The 26806-nt window shown below is 39.6% G+C and overlaps 2 protein-coding genes across 9 annotated transcripts in view; both read left to right on the top strand.

Annotated features, from left to right (window-relative positions):
* xrcc4 (X-ray repair complementing defective repair in Chinese hamster cells 4) overlaps positions 1 to 12890 on the top strand; it is a 69421-nt gene extending 56531 nt beyond the window's left edge. For 4 of the 8 annotated variants that reach the window (XM_023843481.2, XM_023843503.2, XM_023843494.2 and 1 more), the window contains exon 8: positions 12012 to 12890. In XM_023843481.2, the coding sequence (XP_023699249.1) occupies positions 12012 to 12114 (103 nt within the window). In that variant the 3' untranslated portion in view covers positions 12115 to 12890. The other 4 variants (XR_002841971.2, XR_002841974.2, XR_002841969.2 and 1 more) reach the window with 4 other exon arrangements.
* Positions 12891 to 16760: 3870 nt separating this feature from the next.
* Positions 16761 to 26806, top strand: part of vcanb (versican b) — a 36421-nt gene continuing 26375 nt past the window's right edge. The window contains exons 1-7 of the mRNA XM_072714132.1: positions 16761 to 16971; positions 18538 to 18719; positions 19302 to 19372; positions 20564 to 20983; positions 23201 to 23375; positions 23714 to 23841; positions 25501 to 25794. Of these exons, the coding sequence (XP_072570233.1) occupies positions 19309 to 19372; positions 20564 to 20983; positions 23201 to 23375; positions 23714 to 23841; positions 25501 to 25794 (1081 nt within the window). The 5' untranslated portion in view covers positions 16761 to 16971; positions 18538 to 18719; positions 19302 to 19308. The remainder of the gene's footprint in view (positions 16972 to 18537; positions 18720 to 19301; positions 19373 to 20563; positions 20984 to 23200; positions 23376 to 23713; positions 23842 to 25500; positions 25795 to 26806) is intronic.

The raw sequence follows: 26806 nt of genomic DNA, 5'->3' as shown, positions 1-26806 counted from the left end.
TGTCTAGAGAACCATCTGTCAACTGACAAAAAAGCCTTAGACTTTATTCATTTTGCTGTATTTTCAGGGGAAAATATGTATTTTTAGGAATTTTGCTATATTGTCTAATATATAAGACTTGGTGTTGATTGATGATCATGGGGCCTAACCGGTTTCTTAGCCAGCACAAAATTATGATTAATATTATTAATTGAATTCATTACACTTACCTACACAGAAGCATCCACAATACACTTAATGGAATCCCTTTGAAAAAATACAGCCATGTTCTTTCATTGTCTCATTATTCATCATTTCAACATTTAACAAAACTCTCTCCGCAGGGGGCACACTGATGGAATGGAAAACCACTTTGAAAATGTATGATTTATTAAAATTTCCTTCCAACCTGAAATAATAAATAATGTTAATCATGGAATTTATCACTATAAAGATAATATATAATTTGATTTAACCACTGGTCAGAGATATGTCTTTATAAATAGCAATAACATTCTATCATTTTTTTTTTCTTCTCAAAAAAATAGAATATTTTATAAGTCTGGTAGTCTATAAGTCTGGTAGTCATATTTATGAACTTTACGTTTAGTATTTGGTACGAATTTATCATATGACTTAAGAAAATGTACAAAGGAAACTTTTCTTAACAACCTATACATGAGATTTATGGTACCCTGTTGTGTCATATATATACACACGCGCGCGCACGCACACGCACACACACACACATATATATATATATATATATATGGGGACTCTCCATTCATTTCTAAAGGGAAAACTCTAATCCCAATTTGACGACCTTAACCCCTACCCAGCCCTAACCTTACCCATAAGTAGACAAACTGAACACAAGACTTTTGGCATTTTTAGTTTTTTTGATTGAATTCACAGATCTTTGTGGGGACCTGAAAAATGGTCTCCACAATGTCAAAATAACAGGTTTTTATAACATTTTGGGGGACATTTGGTCCTCCACAACGTAATATAAACATAATTCACACACACACACACATTTTAGATACAGCCACGGAAAAAATTGAGACCATAGCACAATTTCACGCATTTCTCAATTTATGAGTGTGCGTCTGTGAATAGTGTATATTTTTCCTGGTTCTTCCCTGCTTCTCATTAATGAAGGGCTTCTTCCTTCCTTTATGGGGCCTCAGTCCTGCTTTTAGGAGCCTGATACAAACTATCCTATCAGTGCGCCTCACACCTGCACTTAATGTTTCCTATTCCTTTTGAAAGTCACTTGATGTCATCGTTCGATTCATGAGAAACTGTTGGATAAGTTAATCTCGGGCATTAGAATGTCTCTTCCTTCCTTTACCTGGCTGGTTTCAGGTCATTCCCAGTGTCTCCTGCTTCACCTTATTCTTGTGTCCTGCTGGCTTAGAAATTGTGAGCCCGGAAGCAACCTGCTGCTCAGCGTAGCCGCCTGCCAGCAGAACCACGATTAAACCAGGATTTAAAAATACGGATTTGTTCAAAATTTAGAGTGGTCTCTTAATTTTTTCCACAATGACTAAAATAAATAAATAAATATATATATATATATATATATATATATATATATACACACACACACACACACACACACACACACACACACACACACACACACACACACACACACACAGACCTGAGTGCATGGTGAGTGATATGTACTTCTCCTACCTATGTTACATGAATCTTATCTTTTGTGAATTTGGCAGGCTGGTCACATGCAGCTGCTGAAGAACTAAAAAAAAAAATCTCACTCTCTGAGGATAACTGTTTTCTTAGTCACTGTCCCAAGCAGAAAAGTCATGGAAAGTATTGTAATCTGAGGGAAATGACTAAAAAATGTGTCTGGCCAAGCCTGTTGGGACTCCTCCTGATTTTTTATTTTTTTTTTGGATATTGCTGAAGAACTTGAAGCAGTGCTCCTGACACAGATGTGATTGTACTGACTCAGTAAAATACAGCAAGCAGCAGTGCATCTCACTTTCTGTCAGTGTCACTGGGAATGCAGACCTCACTACCCCTGTATTTGTGTAACTGTAATGCTCCTAAATAGCTTCCAGATGGCGAAGAAGAAAGACCATAGAAATCAAATCATAAGTGCGCTTTCCCCTACAATACATTATAAACCAATACGAGGCGTTCTCTGCCAGCTAGGACATGTGTCCATGCATCTGGAGACATCTGCATACATACAGTCATGCAAGTAATGTGTTCCTAAAAAACCTTAGATTCACAAAAATCACATACAAAAATGCAAATATCCAATGGGAAAAATAGGGTTAGGGGAATGCAACACCAGAACTTAACCTAAGCTGAATGAAATGAATTAAATAGTAAAATCATTGTTACTAGTGGTGTGTAATGCAATTATTTGCATTTAACATAAGAAATAATAATAATATGTTAATTAACTATATTGTAAACATCTCCTATGGGTCTTATAAGTCTCAGGAGAATTACCTAGTGACTGCTCCAACCAAATGTGCTGAACTCTCTAACTTGTCGATTGCAGAGAGTCGGGATTAGTGAGTCACGGCTGTCCATCATGTGGCTGGGCGTGCGGACAGCACAAATACGATGGATTATGGTATGTGGAGGGGCAGTGAAGGCAACACGGCTACCAAGAGTCTACGAAAAGCAAATATAAGTAAATAAAAAAAAAAAAAGGTTAATGTTTTTATATGACATTCACTGATAGGAACTGGTTCAGAAGACCAATTTGTTCACGAATCGGACATCACTATCGTTCACTTAGCTGTTTTTGCATGTATTAGTGTTTCTCACTAAGACCATATCGCGTTGTAGTTCATGTAGTGCTTTTCTCTCCATCTGAAAATGGCGCAAATACAAATGCGATTCCATGTTGTATTGGACTTAGATACTAATATATCACTTGCATTAGAACAGATTCGCGGTGTGATATCACATGTCGAAGCAGGACCGACTGTATGTAGATACATACCATACATGTCATATCGTGCTGAATAATACTCTGTCATACCATATTCACTCTTTTTTGGTGGTGTTAAGGAGTTTTACACAATGCATTACTATCAATAATTATGGTAAATGTTAAGTTATTTTGCGAGTACAGGTTAAGGTGTCCTGAATACAGAGCTCAACTCAAAATGACCCATCTAGTAATTTTGCTTTATTTATCATACTTAAAAATAAATAAATAAAAAATTTAAATTAATTTGATTTTAATGCAGGGTATTTTGTATTTTGCTAAACGTTAATTTTTTTCAGCTGACCGAGCATGAGGAACTGCAGCAGGGATATATGGGACAGCCCTTTGTTTGTTGTTATAACACACAGAGGTCAGAGATATGCTTAGATATGCTTAGCCCACCTGCTGACATGTCCGTAAGGGCTGTGGTCACCACCTGGGACTTAGACCAGAAAAGAACCTTCACGACAATCAGAGGTGTCGCCACCTAGGTGCAGGATCATATCTAACGTGTCACTGTGGAGTGCAGAGCCAGAACAAGGTGGATGCGGTAGGACCTATATTATGTACAGGTATTTGATTCCCTGCGGACTAACAGAATAGGAAATGTTGCCAAATTTTGATAAATGACTCTGCCTTGTTTTTTTTTTTTTTTTTTTTAAAAGCACTACAGACCATTAAGTAAGCATTGTGCTGGCACTGATACATGTCTTCAGTTACGCTTTCAGAATTAAGAATAGGTCTTGCTGTGGAATTATCGTCTTTTATCCCTTACTAGTGTGAAACCTGGCAGGTGGGCACCGTAGTTAGTTAGGAGGCTCCCGCAGCACGAGAAACGTGACTAAGGTTTCTGGGGAACTCATTGATGTAGGGCAAGGTTGCTAAGTGGTCATGAGCCTCAAATGTCCCTGATTCAATCGCTTACTGAAATCTATCGCTAAACGTGCGGGTGGTATTTGATCGCTAGTTCATATGAGCTTCTAGATTCCTTTGGTTTTCGGACTTAAACCAGGGTATATATGCCTTGTCTGATGTCCATTGAAAAAAAAAAACTGTTCGTCACAGGAGGGAGGTGTGCGGTTCTGTGGGTTAGAACTCCAGTTCCTTTGATCAGAAGGTCTCCGGTTCAAATCCCGTAAGCGGAGTGATATCACTGTTGGGCCCTTGAGCAAGCCCCCTAACCCCAATTACTCTAAGGACTGTCTGACCTTGCTTTCTCAATTGTATGTTGCTTTGGATGAAAGCATCTGCTAAATGTAATGCAACGTCTTTTTCCCACTGCTAACACTGCTAAATTTGTGCTGTGTGTTGTTACTTCTAACAGGATACAATTACCGTGTGCTACTCTGTGTGCTACAACCACAACAGAGATGTAGCTCGCTAACAAACATTAGCACACTCTTGGGGGACCCTGATCCAGCGTTCTGCATGTGCCAAGGTCTTCTCCATGTGTCGTTCACCTCACCCCTTCCCGGGCCTGCCAGTTAGCGGTGATAGACGAGGGGGGTCTAGCTTTGGCCTTTTCCCGCCCAAAATTAATCGATAAGAAGGTAAGCTTTCAAAGGGTCAAGGTGCAGTTTTGAAAACTGCGGGCATCAAACTGACAGTGCCTGAATGAAGCTGGGGTGGGGGTAGGGGGTGGGGTGGCTAATGTGGAACAGGTGATGCTGTTTCTGTTTCAAAGGCCTGGGAGCATTTTCCCTTTCAGTCCCTGCAAAGCAACAAAGCACTTTTTCTGAATTACAAGCTGAGGAATATTGGCCTTAATTGGACATTTATACCCACACGGACCATGTGAAATGAAAACGAAAACCCCCCCATCGAGAACTTGTGAAACCAGTGACAGGCCGAAACGCACCTACCTTTTTGAAGAGCTTTTTAAATGGTTTTGTAGAGGAAGGACTTATTGATGCCAGATGAGCCCAAAAACCTCGAGATAAAAAAGCATAAATAGCCATTCTATAAATCCTTTATGTTCATCTGTAATTGCTTCTTTTGGAGTATGCAGTAATGTTTTATTTATTTATTTCGCATTTCCAAAATCAGCTTAGTGTAGCGTAATCAGCCAGAATCGGCTTAGAAACATGTGCGCACCCTAAAGCAATCTCAGAGTCACATTAGTGAATGGAGAACATATTCTGAGATCTAACCATAGCAGGTTACATCTTGTCTTATGTTACCTTCCTCCCCACATAGAATCAGTTATTTCATATGAAATTCAGATATTTAACTTCTGAGCCATTCCTGTTGATTGTCCCTTACTGTTATATTTCATGTTTTGTATTGATAGTACTGGCCATTAGATTCTTTATGACCTGCAGATAAATACCAGCCTCTACTTTGGGGTTCCCCCCCCCAAACCTAATTTACCATCCCGGAAACCTCTGTTTAATCCGCTATTTTATTTGTTATTCAAGCACCAGAGAACTGATTATTATCCATCAGGACTAACAAGCAGAGTATCTCAATCGCTGGTAGTTTTAAGCAGCTGCCTGTGGCATTCCACCGTTGAACATTGTCTAATGAAAGAATTTGGTTTCATCACTTTGGCACATACCTTAGTACCATCCATCGGATTCGCAAGGAACCTGCGCTTGTTTGAAAGATCTGGCAAATTTCCATCTCCTCTGTCCTATAAATTGAGGTCCCCTTTACTTATCCAGTAAGCCAAATTCCAGCAAAAATGCAAAGCAAACACCTAGTGTGACAGCTTCATTTGATTACTCTAGTTGTTGTTGTTATTATTATTATTATTATTATTATTATTATTATTATTGTACATGCATCATTTATTATTATTGGCCAGAGCACCATTATTGACAACAGGGATGACTTTATCCATGTCCATGACGTCGTTGTTTTAATGCACCTGGCTCGGTTCGTTAAAAATTATTCCAACAGTCGTACTCTCATGTATGGGGAGCAGATGCAGCAGCTCTTTCCTAAAAAGTCCTCCTGTCAAAAACAAATAAAAAATCTTTGTTGGTCCTGCCACAGGAAGAGTATTTGGCAAACGGCATAAAATGCGCTTAATTTCTCTAATTATTAGATACTGGCACTTGCATCAACCACATCGCAGCCATTTTTTTGTTTTTCCATCATAACTTAAAACACCTTCCACCATTTCAGTTGCTCGTGTTTTCTTACTCAGCATTTTCAGCTAAGTTCCATGAAACATAGAGGTGCCATATGTAGTTTTGTTAGTGGTGATAACAGAATGTTTGTATTCAGCAATCAAATTCACTTTTGTCTGATACTATGATTTTGCAGGATAGTTGTCACTGAAGTGGTTGTGGCATGTCAGAGTAGGGCTGGGCGATATGACTGAAAACTGTATCACGATATGAGTGTTTCATATCGGTCGATATCGATAATTATTGACATTTTTTATGACCCATTTAAAATAAAGACCAGGAGAAAAATATATTACATTTAAGCATTTTTATTTTAAACATGTCAACAACCATGGAAAATAAAGTGTTTTTAAAATATGTGCAGTGTTTTGTAAACATAAATAAAACTGACGTAGACTGAGATACATCTGTAATATAAAAAAACAAACCTGATACAGTACAGTAACATTGTTTGAAATATAAAACCTGCAGAAATATGAAAAAGTAACTCTTCAAGTTATTCTTACTCTAATCATACTTGAAGTTGAACTATTCAAGTATATTTTCAGTCCAGGTTTTGTGCTAGGAAAAGACACATGCAAACACTAACGAGGAAGACGCGATACGTAGGGAGCCGGAACCCGGAAGTGCGCCGTAAACACAGAGAGGAAAGAGAGAAGGGGAAACAAGACACGGCAGACTCGAAACGAAACACGGGATACGCGAAAAACCGGACAACATGACACATACAAACCGAAAGGATACAGACCTATAACTTAATATTCAGGAGACGGGGGCGAGCGGCGTTAGGGAAGGGCGAAGCGACCGTTACAGTGATTCACAAAAAACCGGCAGAACTTCCATAAAGCAGTTGTTTTGCTGTGCTACGACCATTTATGACAGCTGCGTTTCCGGCACGGATCCAAACTAGCTTCGCAACCTCTGTTTTCTTCCGACGAAGAATAAAAAATATCGAACGTTTTATCGAACACATTTTTTATTGATATCGATCACGTGTCTATCGCGATACATATCGTAATCGTTTTATCGCCCAGCCCTATGTCAGAGTAACACTTTATATTACCTACTATACAGACTACTGTCTGAATGCTTAGCAAGCATGTTAGCTTAGCATTGGCATGGTGGAATAAAATCAAGCAAAATCACTATTTCCTGTCAGAATTCCGTTATCTAATTGTGCTTTTTCTCTAGTTTTCACACATGCCATCTTACTCTCCTGTCAGGCTGCCTCAGCTTCTCTGATTTTTCCATTACCTCGATGTTCTTAGCCAAGGTATACATGCTTACTTCGGCATGAAGGCTGGCAGTCTGCCTCAGGTTTGACTGTAGTGGGAATTATTTGGATTAACAGTTGTCCACTGGTGCTGCCACTTGTAAAGTATGAAAGTTACCGGTTCAAGTCCTAAGAGTGCTTATGCTCCACTATCCTGAAGTATTATTACAATAAAATTCCTAGTGGTATAAATAATTCTTGACTGATCTGTATAAAATAACATTATTTTCAGTGATAGAAAGCGATGCAGATCATGGTAACAGTAGCAATTGATTGCCCATTGCCCAGCTTTGTTCATAGGACCTTTGCAGTGGAGGTGAATTTAGTCGATTTTCGCTCTAAAGCAGACTTTACGCTGCCAACACAACAAATAATGATGCAGAGTCTTCCCAGGTTTCACAGTCTTGCAGACGTCAAGCCTTTAATTTTCTCCACTAATGACGAGCCCATGGATCTTGGCTGTAGAATCAGTGCTATGAGCCAAACTGTCTGATTGACTTTGGCACAGACGAGTTGGAAGGAAAGTGTTAAATGCTGGGCTGCCTTGCTAGACTGTTCCCATCCCAAGCACACACTCTCTCTGTATTTCTACGTTTAACTAACGGATAAAATGTGCTCTGTGATCCATCTGATGTGGAGAGGAGAAAATCTATCATTTTACATGCTTGTGATGCCTTCAAAACCAAAACTCATGTTGGTGAAGAAAAAAATATTCCAAAATTATTGCTCTAATTGTGTGTAGAGAACAGATGCATTTATCATTTCTGCCTCTGGCCGAAAAGGATTCGGAGCACAATGGGCAATCATCTTGCATTCATCTTTTCAGCTTAGGTTTGTTCAATTAATTAGTGATATGACAAACAGTGCTGACTGTTTTTTTAGGAATAATTTTTTTTAGGAATTATTGATTGAAAAAGAAGTTGAGGTATCAAACTGTTTAGGGAAGGATCATGAATCACTAGCTGACTCAACAAAAATGGTCAAGCGTTCCTGTTTGGAAATATCATTTTCATTTTCTGTTCTTGTTCGTAAATCAGATCACAGTTTGGCAAAATAGTATGTACTACAAATTATGGAAGATTATCTGGAAATATGGGGGGAAAATCCACAGTTGCCTAAATAGTTTGCTGTACTTCTGAAATAATGTACTTAAGTATATTTGTAAAAGATTATACATATTTAATGACATTTATTTTGCAAAACCATCTGGAAAGATTGTGCATGGAAACATTTGATAAGGAATAATCTATCTTATTGGGGCCATAGGCTGTTGCTGTGTTCCGTGTCTCCCATCTTGGGACAGCAGCCAGTGAATTGCTGTCATAGTGAGATAGACAAGGCAGCCACCATCAGTCATCAACATAACAGCCCACTCTCTGTGTCTATGCAGACTGCCTCTGTTGAAAAGTAGACCATCTCCCCCCATACCTGCAATCACTGACCCTGTGCCAACTATGGTGGTTTCTTTATTGTGTATGCGGATATTGAATCTTTTCAATCTTTTTCTCTTTTTGCTTTGCAGATTTTCAGGATATATAATGTTAAAATCCGTTGATATTCCAGCAGCCTGTCCTGGTAATGTTTGCAGGGGGTACCGGAGCCAGTGCCAGGCACCGTAGGGCATGCGGGAGGGGCACACCCTGGAGAAGATGCTGGTGAATTGTGGGGCACATAAGCCCATACATACTCTATGGGCAATTTAGAGATGGAAGTTAACCCTAACTGCATGGCTTTGAGCTGTGGGAGGAAGCCCAATCGACACAGGCACAACAAGCACCTTACTTACACAGAAAGCTGATGCAGAATTCGAGCCCCAAAACCACAAGGTGAGAGCCATCATACTGCCCCATTACTACTATATATGTGATGCAACTCAAATTAAAGGAATAAAAAAGCTGCTAGTGGAGTTTGTTTGCCTTTTCAGTGGCTGTATCTAATCCCTGCATGTTCCTCTCTGGTGTCAGAGCGAGATCAGCCAGGGAAGGCGGCTTACCTTCTGAACAGAACAGCAAGCTTCTGCCTTTGCTGTGTCTCTCGCTTGAGAGTCAGTCTGCAGCATCTACAGTATGTGTAGGAAAATAGCACAGACTCTTTGCAATCTTTATTTTTCTAGTTCAAGTACAGCATGTTTTTGAGTTTTGAGTGCATTTAAATATGTCCCACTGAATAAACACAGGCTATGTTCACGTGTATTTACGTTCTTTCTGGCTCTGTAAGCAAAACCATTATAGCTGCATGGATGTGAATTGTGTATTTGACATGTTGACTTAAAGATAGTACTTCAAGATCCTTCAGTATTTTCCAGTTAAAATATATAATGGTTGAGCATTTTATTTCCCTAATCGGTTAATGGTGAGCAGTTGAGCTAAAAGTGCTTCCTAAAATACATTATTTGGTTTACAGAAAAGCCTTTTGGGGAGTGTGTGAAAGGTTTACCTATATACTATGAACTTCATCTCCTCTCATGATGTCCAGAATTACTAAATCTCAAATGCAAATTAAAATAAAGAAGAAGAAACTTGCCAGCTGCTTTCACAGAAAAGTAATTATGGGAACGAACTGCCGGTCATGGTGTAGATCCTAGGAACCATTTATTACCAAAAAGGAAAGTTCTATCACTTCCATCATTAAACTTCGGAACCTCCTATTTGTAGTTTTCCTAACTGCCACTGAACTGTACATTGAAGAAGTTGTTAAACAATATATCATTCGCACTACATAGTGGGACTTATGTAGGTATGGATTTGTATCCGCTAATACTAGTCATGTGCTCGTTTTAACAGTTTGACATTTTCCAACTGTTTTTGGAATGTGAATGCCCCTTTTGAAGTCCTTTGAAGGGCCACTTTGACATGTGTCCCGTAATGTTGATTAGGTTAATAATGGATTGTTGATTAATACAGCTCCTGGTCAGGTTTTACCACTTCACAAGGCACCTGGTACTTGACCCCTTCATTCTCAAAGAACCAGAGGTCACGATGGGGACAAATGAGGTCCCTCATTTGTATTCATGCATTTACCACACATGTATGAACCCATAAACCTTGAGAAACGTCTTCTCTTAAACCTGTGCACATTTGAAAGTTATTAACTCTTGAAATACTAGAAGCATGCATGGGGTTTTTAAAATCATGTAATAAAAATACTGATGCTGACCTCTTTTTCCTCAGTGCTGCTGATTTAATCCACGGTCAGTCAATAAAGCAACTATGTTCTTATAAAGCAGAGTCATATCACTGCTCAAAAGGTTTGGAAGAATACTCTCTAATGTCCGCAAATGATAGAGTTACCCCCAAATCATCATCTTTGCAGATGGGACTGATTCAGCATTTAAGAGTTAGCCTGGAATCATTTAGCTGCAGACGCCTGTAGCCGAATGAGATGATTGTATTTTGGCCTGTTAGCCAGAAACAAATCCTGCAACCAAATAAGGATCATCAAATTGTTCAGATATATTTCCATTCAGGCTGCATATGAATTCATTAGGATCTGGAGCAATGCTCATATGCCGGTGCAAATTAACTTGCATATCGGCACTGATGCTGCTGAGTGTGTCTGCCCTGAATCACATCTGTACATGGCATTTAGTCACTTGTAAACATAGTGTGTTCTAAGGCAGTGCATAATAGCAGGATATTGTATTTGAGCCATTTTCCCATGACAAGATCATATTGCCTCATACATCTGCTGCCCCTCAATAAAAATATTTAGTAGAATGTAATGCCTTCCTTTGCAGGCTATAAGATACATGATTTCAGATTTTATGGGCAAACTAAGCAATAAATACGCTTTCTTATTCCTGTACCCAATCTCGTTGAGGTTACTTGAAATATAGTTGGCTGTCATGTTAATGTTCAGCCTAAGTAGTTAATCGCTGTGGTTCCCAGTTGGGATGTATACATGTAAATGAGGTTTAAGATCATAAAGTATGTGTTCCAAGACTCCAGAGTTCTTCATTGTCAATTCATCCATGTATGAGTACACAGTGCATTGAAATACCTTTTCCCATGGGCCCTCTGTGGTGCCACACATAAAAACAAATACAAAAGAAGTAAACGCATAACATCAACAACACAACATAATACAATAAGATACAAATATAAAAAGTGTACTAGTGTTCCATCCTCAGTTGTAAATATTGCACTGGTGATAAGCTTATCCTTTGAACAGTTCTTATTTTCTTTTTTTAAATGTAAAGTAATTGAAATTGGAAAAATGGAGGAAAACCATATTTAGTTGCTGTAAATCGGCTCCTGGAACACGGACCAGAAACCTGGGTATTGTGGCCATGTGCACAATGTACCAACAAAGTGTTTTAGCATTTCTGTCGTTTGGTTCCTCTTATATTGGCCTGCTGTGAACCTTGTTGAGTATGTGCTGTGCTTTAACCTTGGTAAGGGGCAGGACTGAAGCAAACACATTTCTAGAAGAGACTGCAGTAGAGACGAGAATGACTATCCATCCATCCATTTTGTGAAACCTCTTCACCTATTCAGGGTGGCGGGGGTTCTGGAGCCAAGGCAGGAAACAACCCAGGATGGCAGAGGAGAATGCAACCTCACAATGCTTGAACTTCACACCCTTCTGCTTTCATTCTGAAACATCCACTTTCTCTCTTTGTCTGTGGTTTGTTCACTGTTTCTAGGAAGGAGACAAAACAAGATCCACTTCTCATTCGGGAAGAAGAAAATGCTGCAGCCAAAGCCCGGGTTGATCCTGAGGCAGATGACCTGTTTGATGACTTCTAAGGACTGTTTGTACAAAGGAGATGTGGATTTTGTAACTGTACTTTCTTTGTCTATTGATTATCTGTGTAATCCAGGTTACAGAAGATTACTGTGAAAAAAAAACAATGAATAATGCTAAATTTTACGTGTTACTTAGCAAGTGTGTGTGTGTGTTTGTAAAACAATCATATGTTAATGAATTGTGCTCCAAATTGTGAAGATTAATGCTTATAACCATTCATCTTCCAGCTGCTTGTCTAGTACAGGGTTTTGGGATTAATTCTTAGTACAGAAGATACTTTCATCGTTTGTAATCGTATGTTGCATTTTGCCTCCGTTTAACCAATGTGAAATGAAGCATACAAGATGACATTGGGTGATTTAGCTGTTTGTTTAATATGTAGTAGGTATATATTTTTTTTTTTTTTAAAGAAGAAAGAAACCACGCTGCAATCATACTTACAGTTGGTTGTGTAATAAATAATGACTTCATGCCAACTGACCAAACTTCAATGCCTCACAGAAGCCTTTGGTATTCAGAGAGTACTGCAAATACGACAGTACTCCGCATTCCAGGGTACAGGGTTTTAATGAAAATGTATTGCTCATTCTAGATGAGGTTGAAAAGGTAATTTCTTGATCTTAATATCATACTCCCTGTTCTGAGGTTAGGAACTGCTCCTGTTTCATACATCATAGATATACCAGAATTCATCAGGGAGCAGGCTGTTATTTTGTGTCTAAAAGTTGCCATTGGAGTTAATTTTGTCTTGGAATTATACAGGTATATTGTGGAATTGTGGAAATGTTAATGTGCCTATGTGGATTCAGTTCACAAATGTCTAGCATCAAATTTTCAAGCACCCAATACCAGCTCTTGACGTGACGAGGACTTATGTTAGCCTGCTTAACCAGGGAAAGGGCATTGCAAAGTTAAAGATGAAATTTCCTCTCAGATTGCTCTACAGCCGTTAGCGTGCCAGCACTAATAGCTTTTGTTTTTTAAGAAAATAACTACATGGCTGGATCGTTATTTACTGAAAACACATTGGCTAATACATGAGTAATAACTTAAAAATGATCATCTATAACGCAAAGACAGGCCAACATTTAGCACATATATCCCACTCTGACTGGAAATGTATATAGTAGATTTATAATACTGGAAGATTCCACATCTACTCAAGAGTTAAATCCTGACCATACTTCCACTTCAGTGAAATACAATTTAATGTGTCGTCTGTCAACTCCTGGTTCTCATCTGATAAATATGAACATAGGCCTACGTAAAATCCCTTTACCCGGACCGGTTATGTCCAAGTTTTGCTCGTCTGCCAAGAACAGCATGCACCTCACTACGTTTTGTTTTTTGTCTCATAAACTTCTGATTATAGCTGTTAAGTAATGCATCCCCTTTTGATTCATACAAATATATGCACAGATAGAATGTAATCTTAACGTCTTAAAAGAAACAACGGAGGATGTATTACATTGCAGAGCTGATGATAACGAAGCCAAAAGAGCCCTAAATATGTGCTGGTGGCACCATTTCATCCTAAGGCTTATGAAAAACAATAATACAGGAGGGTGCATTATATGACAAGCCCAATTTTCTAGTTGCCGAGATTTGCATCACCCTTTTTTCAGCCATGATGCCCGAAGCATATCTGAAATTTACACTTAAGCCAAAACTGCCTAAAACACATGCTGGTAACACCATTTGATTCAACAGTGTGTGAAAACAAAGGGTTGTAATTAAGCTGACATCATTGTCAAAGTACACATTAATGAAAACGAAGGGGCGTCCATTTTACTGGGGAAAGAGTTAGACGATCATGACTATCGACTGTCGTGTGTTTGGCTGTAGTAACAACAGCAAGAAAAAATCCAAATCTACGTTTCTTTTGTATACCTTCAGTTTGTAAAAATCAAGGCAAAGAAACCGAAGAACTAACAGAAAGGTGACGGAGAGCTTGATTAGAAGCCATCAATCGAAAGAACTTGAACAACAATACTGCCAGCAGTGGTAGGTTGTGTGTCTTGATCATTTCCTTACAGGCAGGTTAGAGCCACACAAATGTACTTTTCTAAACGTACTATATTTCAAACTGCAGTTTATCTTTCAGGAATACTATGCTATGTCAGCCATAAATATGACGCCGATTACTGACTGCATCATAAGCAGTTATATGGTCTACAGTTATACATACATGCAGGGGCGGATTAAGGTGTACAGAGGCCCCTAGGCTACAGTAGTCTGTGGGCCCCCCCACCCCCCTCTGCGCCAATGGGGGCCCCCTTGCAGGCTGGCACACGTGGGGCCCCTAGCCTTAAGCCATATCTAGCCTGTGCGTTAATCCGCCCCTGCATACATGCATAGATACACACATACATACCAGTGTCTTCTGAAATAGGGGTATGAAAGTGTCATAATTGATGATGAAATGTTAACATCCTGTATTCCCTAGTGAATTTTTATGTGTAATGTCTTGAAGTAAAATTAATACAATTCTTACAGTACAGTTTATCAAACATATGACCTTTTAATTAACTATCAATACGTAATTAACCCAGTTTGATAGAGGTCTTGCTAATGCTGCAGGTATTTTTCACTTAGTATCCTCATGCTGAAAATTTGCTTTAAAGTGCATGTAAATGATCATGACAATTATTCACTTATTTATATATACATATAGTCTTTGCATGCATGAGAGAGAGAGCCTCAGTAGAAGTTAACAGAACCCAGTCGCCCCCTAGTTCCGACGCCCCTGGAAACGGGGCGGAACCATACCGCATGGGCATTTTGCACTAAAACATCTAGTTTGTTTTCATCATCTGATTGTATTAAAGACCTATAAATGACGGGCCAGTCTGCCGGGAAGTCCTCCGGTACTGCCGATGCTGCACAGTCCGTGAACGTGTAGGCCAGCGGTCAGGAACTGGCGGACTGGCGCGATCGCTCCCTCCCCCAGCGAACCCAGTGAGCTCCGGCTTTGTGTTGCTAATGGAATTTGGCCCTCGGGGAAAAATAGTGGCGGACCCCTGGTGTAGCTTTTCAGCTTTTTATGTCCAAGAGGCACGTGTTAAACGCTCTTTTTAAGTGTTTTTACAGTTAGCGGTGTTCGGATTATTTCATTGTAGCGTGAAGTTTAGAGACAAGGTCGCCAACTTTGGTCAGCTGGCTGGAGTGAGATGTTCAGTTCTAGACAAGTCTGCACGCGCATTTACATGTATGTAAGAGTTTTATTACCTTGTAAATAGTCTATTGGGTTTGCAAACTACTCCAGCGCTTTAAATGTAGCTAATTTTAGGGTTATAATGGAATAATATAGATTTTCCGTAAGATTTCTTGCGTGTCTGAAAGCCAGATGCGTTAGAGTTGGCAACCCTGTAGAGATATGAAGGTGTGTGTGTGTGTGTGTACTGTTTCCCCCTACAGTTAACACAGAGTAACTTTAAAACTTAATTATTAGTATCAGTAATAGAATGGGGTTCTTTGTGATACTGCGGACAACATTCAGTTCTCGAAACAGAAAAAAACAATTTACTTGAGAAACCCAATGCAATGTTTCCCATTTGTATAACTTCCAAGTCATGTAACTGTAAATCGAATGTTTTGCGAAGGAAAACGAGACTCTGGAACTGAAATCAAACCGTAATGAATAAGCAGATGTGGGCTACTACAGAGAAAATGGGAGTTTTGTGGCGTTTTAACAGTGGAGTAATCCGAAACACATAAATGCCAATAAAATAAATGGTACAGTACGGCGTGGATCACGCAGATATAGCTCGAGATTCTGATTCTGCTGATTTTCCGGTCTGTCACTTTATTCTGATCCAGATCCTGCCTTGCTGATTTATGCAGTCCATGCCTTTCTCTGCGTTACGGTCTCTCCCCCGTGTGGAAACGTGCGTAATGCCACATCCAGACCGCATTCACCTACTGTGTCTTTAGCAGTAATCAAGTATGTGTTTTGTTTATATTCAGTGCATGAGTACGCTTCTTGTGTGCAGCTCTTACTTAGGCCTATACAGGTTATATATGAAGTCCGGGATGACAGAAGTAGTGTGAGTTGTTTTATGCTACTGGAACAAGTTTTACCCCCCTAAAAAATTGAATTAATGTACTGCAAAATAATCTTGACCTAATATGCCTCCCATTGCATCGCCGGTGGATATAATCTTCATGTAGATTATAATTCAAATAGACTCGTCATCTTTAACAGAGCAGGACTATACATAATTACAAAATTATAGATATGCGACAGACATTTCTTTAGATCGACTGAGTAATTCAGTAGCATTGATTTGAGTCCCTTAAAGCTTGTAGAACATTATACTCAAATGATTTTCTTTAGTACTTTATACTAAATACATTATATTGTGTCTATGAGTTAGATCTGGCGTTTCGGTATTATCCTATGAAAAAAGTCATCAATCACACCTTTGGTGAGCGCACTGAGTAGGTTTATCGGGACACGGCTGCCGTGTTATAGGTTCGAGCCCCGCGTAACTCACACTTACAAGATGTATGATTGAGGCTAAATGGACCCTGTAAAGTGCCGATGGACCTTACGGCGATGCTGATTGGACGAGACGCTATTGAAATTTGGGACCACGCCCACGATGACGAAAGAAGGTTGTAAATAGATTTTGAACTTAGCCGACTGATCTTTGCTCTATTAGGCAGCATCCAAACAGGCTACTATCTGTCCACCTTCAGAAAGAAGAGCTGTGAACAGGAAAAGTGAAGGCTGACCCTTTTGTTCTGATCATAGGGAAGAGCTACTTTGGACTTAAACTCGCACACTGGAACATACTGGAATTAAGGACACATATATACTATTCATTCATTTTGGATTTACAAACCTATCTGAGGTATTGCCGTTGTTTTACTACATTTGGGTTTACTTCCATAATTAAATTGATTGGAATGACGTGTTTAAAATAGGTTGTATACATGTTAAGTAGTGTTCAGTAAAATTTACAATGTCGTTTAGTTGTAGCCTATTATGACAATTGAATGTTTCTAACGAAGTATGCAGAAACTTTTCATATTTCCAAAGTTAAGGCGAGTTTTTATGTTTGTTTTTTATTAATCGCAATCAATTTTTGATACAGGTCCTAGTCAATCTATTCCTCGATATCATTTATCTTCAAATACTGCCGCAAGGCAGAATAGAGAATCTTTTCATTGGACCGACAAAAGGATCTAGGATGGATAGAGCCTTTCACATGCTGACAGAAAACCTTACCTTTTATCCGTGCCTTGTCTCTCAGCCATCAGCACCTTTATTAACAAGCTTTTCAAATGTATTACCTATTGCCTATGGCGCCATAAAGTTTACTTAATATATACTACCTGTATATATAATGTTAAGATCGCACTTGTCGCAATTACATATTGCTACTAAGACAAGTTCATTCATTTATTGTTGATGTCAATAATAGAATTTGTAGCAATCACACAACTTCAACGCATGCAAAACAAGTCTGGGTTGGTGTACGTGGACCATTGTTACAAGAAAGATATACTTGATCTCATTTCAGGAACGCCCAAACACAGATGCTATATTCAATATTGTCATCTGTTGAATGTGCCTTAGCCAATAATAATACGGAATTATTTTATTATTATATGTTAAAATCGTCAAAGCCGCAAGCCAGCTCTTTTGTAAAGTGTGATTTCCCGTTACTTTTCATTCTGCTCGCTGTCTATCATGACCGGCAAGTTACAGGCGCTGGGAAACGTGCTACAGACTGGTGTGTCTTCTTGCTGTGCGTCCGGAGAAACTGAGGTTTCCAGAGAATGATCTGCCCTGATCTGGCCGTTTTGTCATCAATACTTTTGTGTTTTCGATCTGAAGGGCGCTATTTAGGATGTGTAGATGGCGGTAAAACACAGTCATGTTTAACTGCTGAAGCGCAATAAGCGTGTTTCACAGGCGCCGATTCATTGGCTTCCAGGTTTTCAGGGCATCTGGCCAACTCCGATACAGAGAAGTAGAATAAGGGCAATTTAGCCCTTTAGTGAAAGTGACTTTTATATGTCCACATAACAAGCTTCATTTAGACAGAAAATGGAAAATAACCTTTTTTTTCAACCAGCACGACATTAAGAATTGCGTCGAATTACACAGACTTGGACTAGTCATGGAGAATTTCGTTAAAAATAATGACATATAAACGTTGAAAAATGTCTTAATTATAAGACATAAATGCATGAATCTATGAACACGGATTCCAATCGATTGTTTTCAAATACGCGTAAACAATTAGATACAAAATATCATTGAAGGTGATTTATATTACTCGATCTTAAATTTAAGCGCTGTCTCACTTCATAGGTTCCTAACCAGATGTCAATATGCCACCTGGCAAATTAGATGAAATACAGCCTAATATGAGGACACTGTGACACTTACACGTAACCCTTTGTTACAGGTACGGGATATTCGCCCATTTGGTTTTGCCTGGTGAGAGCTGAGGTTATATATATATGTATAAAAGAAATCGATCTTGATTTCTTGGGAAGAGGATATCGTTTGAAGTCTGCAACTGAGCTGTTAAAAAAACAAATCTGCAAACACCACTTCCAAAGCTTCTTTTGCTGGGAACGATTGCAGGTTAGTCGAATGTCACAGTTTGCTTAGAAACCTTTCTGGGTTTGCTGTTTCTGTGAAGTCCAAAGGGTTTCCATGGCGCTCTCCTCCCAGTTACGTTTGTAGCAGTTAATGAAAAGAGCAGTCTTCCAGTTTCATGACTCACTTACGACGACGTCTAGAGAAATGGGAGGGACACTGACCCTGATCCTTTGCGTCCGTTTTAGGTCTCATAACATGACATCACGTAGGACACCCGCTATCGTCTTATATAAATGAATGAATCTTGAAAACATATGATGTATTACATGTGTTCGAAATAGCGCTAACAACAAAGTAATTTTTCATTTATCATTTATCTGAAATGTATTTAGATTCAATTCCATGTTGTCACACGAGGGGGGGGCGGGGGCTCATGGGTGCGGCCAAATAGCCAAATGTAACATCTTGACAGCTGATTAATAAAGTCAGTGCCCCACAGGTCACCCAGTGTGCAATTTAGAGATATCAGTTCAACTAATTTGCATGGATTTGGACTGGGAGGACAGGAATCCCTCCTGACCCCAGAGCTATACCACCCTAATGTGTTCACTTTCTCTGTTTCAGATTGAAGATGGTATTGGATATAAAGTATTCCCTGTGGATATTCTTATTATTTTGTACATTTGATGTGCTTGGTAAGATCCTACCTGATGCAACATTCTTATGATATATTTAATAACTACTTGAAAAAAAGAGCAACACTTTTCTAGAGGAGATACACACAATGTTGTTGTACTTAAGGCATTAATTTGCCAGCAACTAAATATAAGTACTGATCCCATGTTTGTCCATCATTAATCGATCATAGCAGTTCATGTATTCCATGCAGTTACTATATGTTACTATATATGTATGATTTGTACTTGAGTAGTAACTGAGTTACTAAGGTATTTGTACCCCCCCATGTAATGTATTACCCAAAAATGTTATTTTGTGTCCTCAGACCGGGTTAGCTATCATAAACAGCTACATTTACTCAGAAGACACCTATATTAATATTTGTAATGTCTTCATGAAATTGATTAAATGTTTAGCAATGTAGGATTGTATCTATAAATGTCATGGTTACATTTGAGGACTAAAGACCATTCAGTAGATTAACCCTTTACCAGACACTAACAGGACTCTTATGAATGGTAGTTTTATCAGATTCGATGTGTAGATTAATTACTTTATTTGACACCTAGCAGTAATATTTTTTTTTTCTGCATTTCAAGGGGCTATTAAAAGCATAATAAGCGTAGTCACTGGATTATGGAAAAATGGCAATTATCATCTGCCTATAATGTTCCAAAATCAAGTTACTGAAGCATCAAATTTCTATATTTCCATTTCAAAGACAGTCTGTCAAATCTGGAACTCATAGTACAATGCAAATCAAAAGGCAAATTGCAGCACAATACCAGGAAATGAGTCCCATATAATTTAGCCAGAGAATTTAGCAATTTGCCGCATTCCACAACCACTGCAACTGAGTTATGCAATGATGGGTTTGTTAATTTTAATCAAAGTAACTCCTCTGTGATTTAAAATGATTGAACTTGACAGTATATTGAACTGACTTTTTTGTGCCAGTGTCTTGAGGGGTATACTGGAAACATATACCTTTTCAGACATCCTGAACCCACAAGATAAAAATCTAGCTTTGCAGTTGTTGCATCTCAGTGCTGCTACTGCATTATTGTTAACATGCTGTTTAAAGCAGAGTGAATAGCGATATTAGCAACTGTCAGTTCACTGGACATCAAAGGGCATGTTGTCTCTCCTGAGAGAATAAAATTGAAATTTACAATCGTGGATTTTTAAGCTGAAGTCTTTGCCTGCAGAGACGACGCGGCACTTAAGGGTGGAGAAGAGTGACCCGGTGAGCGGCTCTCTTGCGGGGAAGGTGGTCCTGCCCTGTCACTTTTCCACTCTGCCCACCCACCAGCCGGATGCCAGCACTGATGCTACTTTGATAAACACCACCCCCACTTCACCCCCGACCAGCCCCCCTGACCACCTGCGCATCAAGTGGACCAAGGTGGTTGGTGAAAGTGAGACTACGGTACTGGTGGCCCAGAATAGTGTCATCAAAGTGGGCCCAGTCTATAAGGGCCGGGTGTCGGTGCCCAGCCACCCAGAGGACATCGGGGACGCCTCCCTCACCCTCGCCAAGCTGCGAGCCAGCGACGCTGGCATCTACCGCTGCGAGGTCATGCACGGCATTGAGGACACGCAGGACATTGTCTCTCTGGATGTTAGCGGTGAGTTATTACTGTTTGTTTCTTTCTTAACAACATGAATCAATTGAAGTACGTTTTTGCTTTCAATTTTGTTCAGTCTATTTAAAGGCAGAAACGCCAGCCCTTCACAGGGATGCAGAAGCAGTCCATGATGTTCCGAGTCCTTGTTGCTAACGGCTATGCTACACGCCTCCTGCGTTTTCACTCTCTGTGTCTCTCCTCTGGAGCAATAAGGCATGGCTTAGTTCCTGTTGTGGCCATGTCGAGGTCTGAGGTCACAGTTTTGGACTGAATCGTTTTCCAGTCTTGGTTCTGTCAGGTTTTGTTCCCCTCTGTTACCAAGAACACAATAATAGCAGTTTGATGTCCCCGGCCATCATAAGCGATGGTTTGTAATTTGATTATGGGGCATTGTAGGACGCCAACCACTATGGTACTTTAAGGTACTCGAGACAGATGTTACCCCTGTTTGTGGACAGTGGGCTGGTTCCTGGCCCATAGCTGACACATGCATGCCAGGAGACACACCTGCCAGAGAACAGAATACTTTTTGGTACAAAGCACTGGAACAGTTGAGGTTCCATTTCTGGGAAAGAAGACTAGAAGATGAGCAAAGGAAAATATAAGTTCTTTATATCCTGTAAAACTATTACCTTCTTTGAATTGCAGCAGGAAAATCCAAGAGCAGCAAATGCCAAGATTCACCTTCGGTCCATTGAAGCTCTCTCAGCACTGGACAAGTGCTACAGATAATGCCAGTTAAAAGAGCAGATACACTGCACTTGCTGAACCAGTTTATAGTTTTGACATCAATTCCCTGCCGCAGATCAAATAAAATGGATATATTGGAGATTGTAATAGTGGATCAATGCCAAAGGTGGTTAGAAAATCTATGAATGAATCAGGGTTGGAGGAATATTGGTTTAAATATTCAGGCTTCAGTTTCAGACTTGAACAATGATTTGAGAAAATGAAAAATTACTGATTCACTAGTGGCCAAAATTGTGGAAACATTTCCAATTTTTAGAGATTGCAGAACTTAATTCAACTGTTGCCCCAGTTATTTAATTGTCCGATGTACGATATTTGTAACATTCTTTGATTGTTTGTAAACATTGCCGCCAATATCCGTACAGTAATTTTTAAAGCATAATGCCAAAAATGCTAGGTGTTTCCACAATTTTGGCCACTAGTGTAAAAATGTATCCAGCCACCTGTAGACAGGGCATGTGCAAACTGCACACACCCACAGAGCAGTGGCAGGATTCGAATGTTTAAACTGGCAGTGCAGGGCAACAGTGCTAAACGCAGAACCACATGTCACCCGTAAAAATACATATGGATTAATGGTCTGTCTTCCAAAGACATTACGTAGACTCTGTCATGAAGCAGATAAAATCAATTTTTCCAGCTGTTGTGGTACTGCAATTTATATTAAAAATGGCCGTGGAAGTAAACCTTAATACTGTAGATAGAGGGAGTGACTAATTGCTGGAGTATTCTCATAGGTAAGATGATAAATTTGCTTAGATTAGACGTATCCCCTTTCCTCTGGGCTTTTGTTAACGGAGTATAGCTTTAGTGTCCCGGATAGATGAATATGGACATAAGGGTCCTAGGGCAGTACCATGAAGAACAGAGTATTCTGTGGTTTCCACACTGAACGTCTCTACAAGAATATAAGTAGACAGTTATTTGTCTAAATAGATGACACTGGGTTTGTTCTTTGTAAGTTACCTTTAAAAACCTCCCAGATGTGCAATTTTGGCTCCACCCCTTGATATTTTGGCCACAGCGGGTTCTGGAAACAGGCATGTAGACTTTGTGTAACGTGCCAAAGGCTTGCAGCCATGGGGTGGACACTGGTCTGGAGTGACATGTGTACACCATTGCCTCCTTTGCCAAGCATAGCACTCCATTGTTAGGGTTGATTCATTCACAGAAAGTTAAGCAACACTTGTCCCCTGGGTTGTAAGTAATGTCTTATTATACCCTAGTAAATTACCGTGTTCTTTAAATTACATTGTTTTTTTCCGAGGCTTGTTAGTCACTAAAATGAATCATCATATTTTTTTTTTCTTCCCAAATGTTTTCAGCTAGCGAACACTATACTGAGGCTCTAAAGCAGAGTTTTGTAGATTATTATTGTAACAGCTTACATGCAAAGTAATTATGCTCAGAAGAATTTTGCGCAATGGCCTACTGTTTTTAAGTCACCTATTCATTGTGGCCATGCAGGTGTTGTTTTTCATTACCGGGTAAACTCCAGCCGATACGCTCTGGACTTCAACAAAGCCGTGCAGGTCTGCCAGGATATAGGGGCGTCCATCGCCACGCCGGATCAGCTGATTTCTGCTTACGAAGACGGCTTTGATCAATGCGATGCTGGCTGGTTGTCAGACCAGACAGTCAGGTGAGCATTTCTTGATCATTTTATTTACTTTTTTATTCTATTGCTTATATTTTTATCATATTAGTTGCCTGCAAAAATAATATGTTTTTGGTCGAGCTACTTGACATCCAGTGCTATGGTTTCTAGTCATAATAAAACTAATAAATTAACAAAGTGAAAGCAGACAAACTCTCCTGATCTTGGGCCATATTGAGGGTGTTTTAATAACCTTGAATGCTGTGCCCCTAAACTCTGCTAGATTTATTCCAAAACTGAAACACTCAATGATGCTGCCTAATACTGAGTGATATCGCCACTCTCAAAGCCCATTGAGTTCATGCAATGTTTCCTCCACACAGGTATCCAATCACCAAACCGAGGACAGGTTGCTATGGAGACAAATACGGGAAGCCTGGAGTTAGAACATATGGGATCCGAGACCGCACAGAGACCTATGATGTATATTGCTTTGTGGACAAACTGGAGGGTAAGCAAACTTGTCACCACTCCCAGTGTCACCTGGGACTAGCCTGCTTTTTGTGTGATTTTGCCTTTCAGGTAGAAGAACCATACTTTGCAATTCTTGTGGTGAGTCAAGATAGGAAGTTCTCATTAGAGCATGCAACATGACATCTCTGTCAATCAAGCTTGAATTAATGTTTTTTTTAATCGTATTTTGTATTTTCTAAAGTGCAAGGTAGTTTCAGTAATGGTAAAACAAATAATTGTTCCTTAATTTTCAAATAAAAGTTTGGCAGTGACACAGGCATTGTCATTAGAGTGTTGAGGCATTTAAATTTGACAACAACCTTTATATTTGTGGGCTATATATTTTTGTGCTTTAATGTAGGTTTTTTATGGCTGCAGCATTCCCTTTTATTGGCACACTGAGTGCCGTGTGATATTTTGCCTTTAAAACTTTATTTCAGTAGCTCAGCGGGGTTAGCCATGATCCAGACCGAAATTTTGGCCAACACTGGAAAAAAAAGACAGTTTACAAGATTCATGTCCCCGTGAAATATTATAAAGAACATATGTACTTGCATTAAACCTAGATTATCTAACAATCAAGGTTTTTGGGTTTGGTGGAGTTACAGCATAAATTAACATTTTTGTCTTCTCAGAAAGTAACATTACTTGGCTTTTTCAAGCGAAAAAACACAGAATTGCATTTGGCAGGATTCCTATACTATGCTTTTTGCTTTCACACCAACCGAACGCATGTAGATTTCCATTTAGATTAAACCCAAACAGAGATAGCAGAGAGATAATTAAGCAAACAACTGTTTTAGCAAGTGGGAGATGCAGAGGAGCTGCAGTCTGTGCCTTTAATGGGTGCTGGGAATCTGCTATGGGTAAATATCCCGCTAAATATGGACTTTCCATGGTTTCAGTTATAGTTTAAAAATACAGATACCCTTTGAAAACTTCTGCGTTCATTATGTCTTGTGTCTATTTTAAAATAAATTTGACAGGATAAGCATAAGTGTGTTGGACCGAAGTTGAATTGAACAATAGAGCATGGGGCTATTTTTTAGGCCCCAAAATGTAAATGAAAACAATCGCCAATTGGGGGCGGAGGGGCTGGTAAATGCTGCAGCACCGACACGCCACACAGGATTCTGGGCTTTGGTACCTTGCTGGGCGCCTGTGACATCAGACACTGACCTAATTTCAGAAACACTCCTACTATTTAACACTAGTTCATGACCTCAGTTTGAATTCCTATCCAGAGATTCACTGGGTGGGGAACTGTCATGATGAGAAAGTTTTGGGATTCAGAAAACATATGAAAAGGCGCATCTTACAATCCATAATGCATGGGATATATATATATATATATCACACGAAGGCAACAACCCATTAAAAACGAAAGACTTGTTCATCTTTATCCAGTGGTATTCCAGAACAGCAGTCCAATATGTCATTTTTTTTGCTACAATAATATGTTCAAAAAAGCCAAATAATAAAAATGGGTTTTTAACCCGGCTTTAAACGTGGACGGTGTTGGTGCTTGCCGCTTGTGCAGCACGATCTAAATTTTGCGATTCAGGGTACAGCCTCCTGGGGGCTGAACTACGTCTGAGTCCATTCCCAGTCTGAGTCACTCAGTCTATGTTGATTTATGCATGGACTGTGTCCATAGGGGAAGTGTTCTTCATGCCTGGCAATGACAAGCTGACCCTGGAGGAGGCCTGGGCAGCCTGCGAGCGTCTTGAGGCCACTTTGGCACAGCCAGGGCACCTTCATGCCGCCTGGAGGCAGGGCATGGACCGCTGTGACTACGGCTGGCTGGCGGATGGCAGTGCCCGCTACCCCATCTCCATACCCCGTACTCAGTGCGGCGGGGGCCTGTTGGGGGTGCGGACCCTGTACCGCTTCAGAAATCAGACAGGCTTTCCCCACCCCACGATCAAGCTGGGAGCCTACTGCTTCAAAGGTAAGTCAGCCTGTCATCTTCCTGTCTCCCATTATGGCAAGTCTGTGCCATCCTGGAACAAACACTGTAATTATTTACAATAGTTAGCCATTTACATTACATTTACTTAGCAGAGACTTTTCTTTGAAGAAACCTACAAGTGCAGATCAGGCAGGGCAGTTAGACAGTGTCCCCAGAGCAACTGGAGTGAAGGGCCTTTCTCAGGGGCTCAAATGTGAAATCACACTGCTAACCATGAGATTCGAACCAGCAACCTTCCGATTACAGGCACAAAGTCCGAGCACACTGAGGCACACACCTCTTTTATTAGAAATAAAATTCTGATTCTTTCATTCTTTCATTCTAGGTATATAACGGTGATCAGAGTAAGATGTATGTAAAATTATATAATAAGGAGTTTTTTCCTATTACATATTCATGGAGTACAGCCTAAATTCATTAAATTGTTGGCTAAGGTGACAAGAATTTCTTATAAAAAATAATTCTTAACTGCAGTACTTTCACAAAACTTGTAATGGTTTACATTCTTGTTATGGTTTATGCTGTTTTCATGGTTGTGCCAACTGGAGATTTTTAACAACACACACCCACACACACACACAGTCGTGTAATCATATCTTTTTGGGGACCGCTCATTCATTTCTATGGGAAAAATGCTAACGCTAACTATGACACCCAGCCCTAACCATAACCATAAGTAACCATAAGTAAGAGTTTTTGCATTTTTAGTTTTTTCATTGCAGTCACGGATTTTTATAAAATGGAGTTTTCCCATATTTTTTTTAGTTTTCCTAGTTTCCTGGTCCACATAAGGTAAAAAAACGGGTATTCATCACGTGGGGACATTTGGTCTCCATAAGGTAAGATATACCTGGACACACACACACACACACACACACACACAGCTGAAGCATTAGACAGGTTTTGCGTCTGCCTGATTCTTTTAGTCATGACTGCAGAGTTATTTATAGTTTTTGTATGGATTTCTTTCACCTGAAATATTATTAAATCA

Source organism: Paramormyrops kingsleyae, chromosome 7 (genome assembly GCF_048594095.1).
Source record: "Paramormyrops kingsleyae isolate MSU_618 chromosome 7, PKINGS_0.4, whole genome shotgun sequence".
Taxonomy (NCBI): Eukaryota; Metazoa; Chordata; class Actinopteri; order Osteoglossiformes; family Mormyridae; genus Paramormyrops; species Paramormyrops kingsleyae.
The sequence above is the reverse complement of the archived record's forward strand: the minus strand, read 5'-3'. Positions and strand labels throughout refer to the sequence as shown.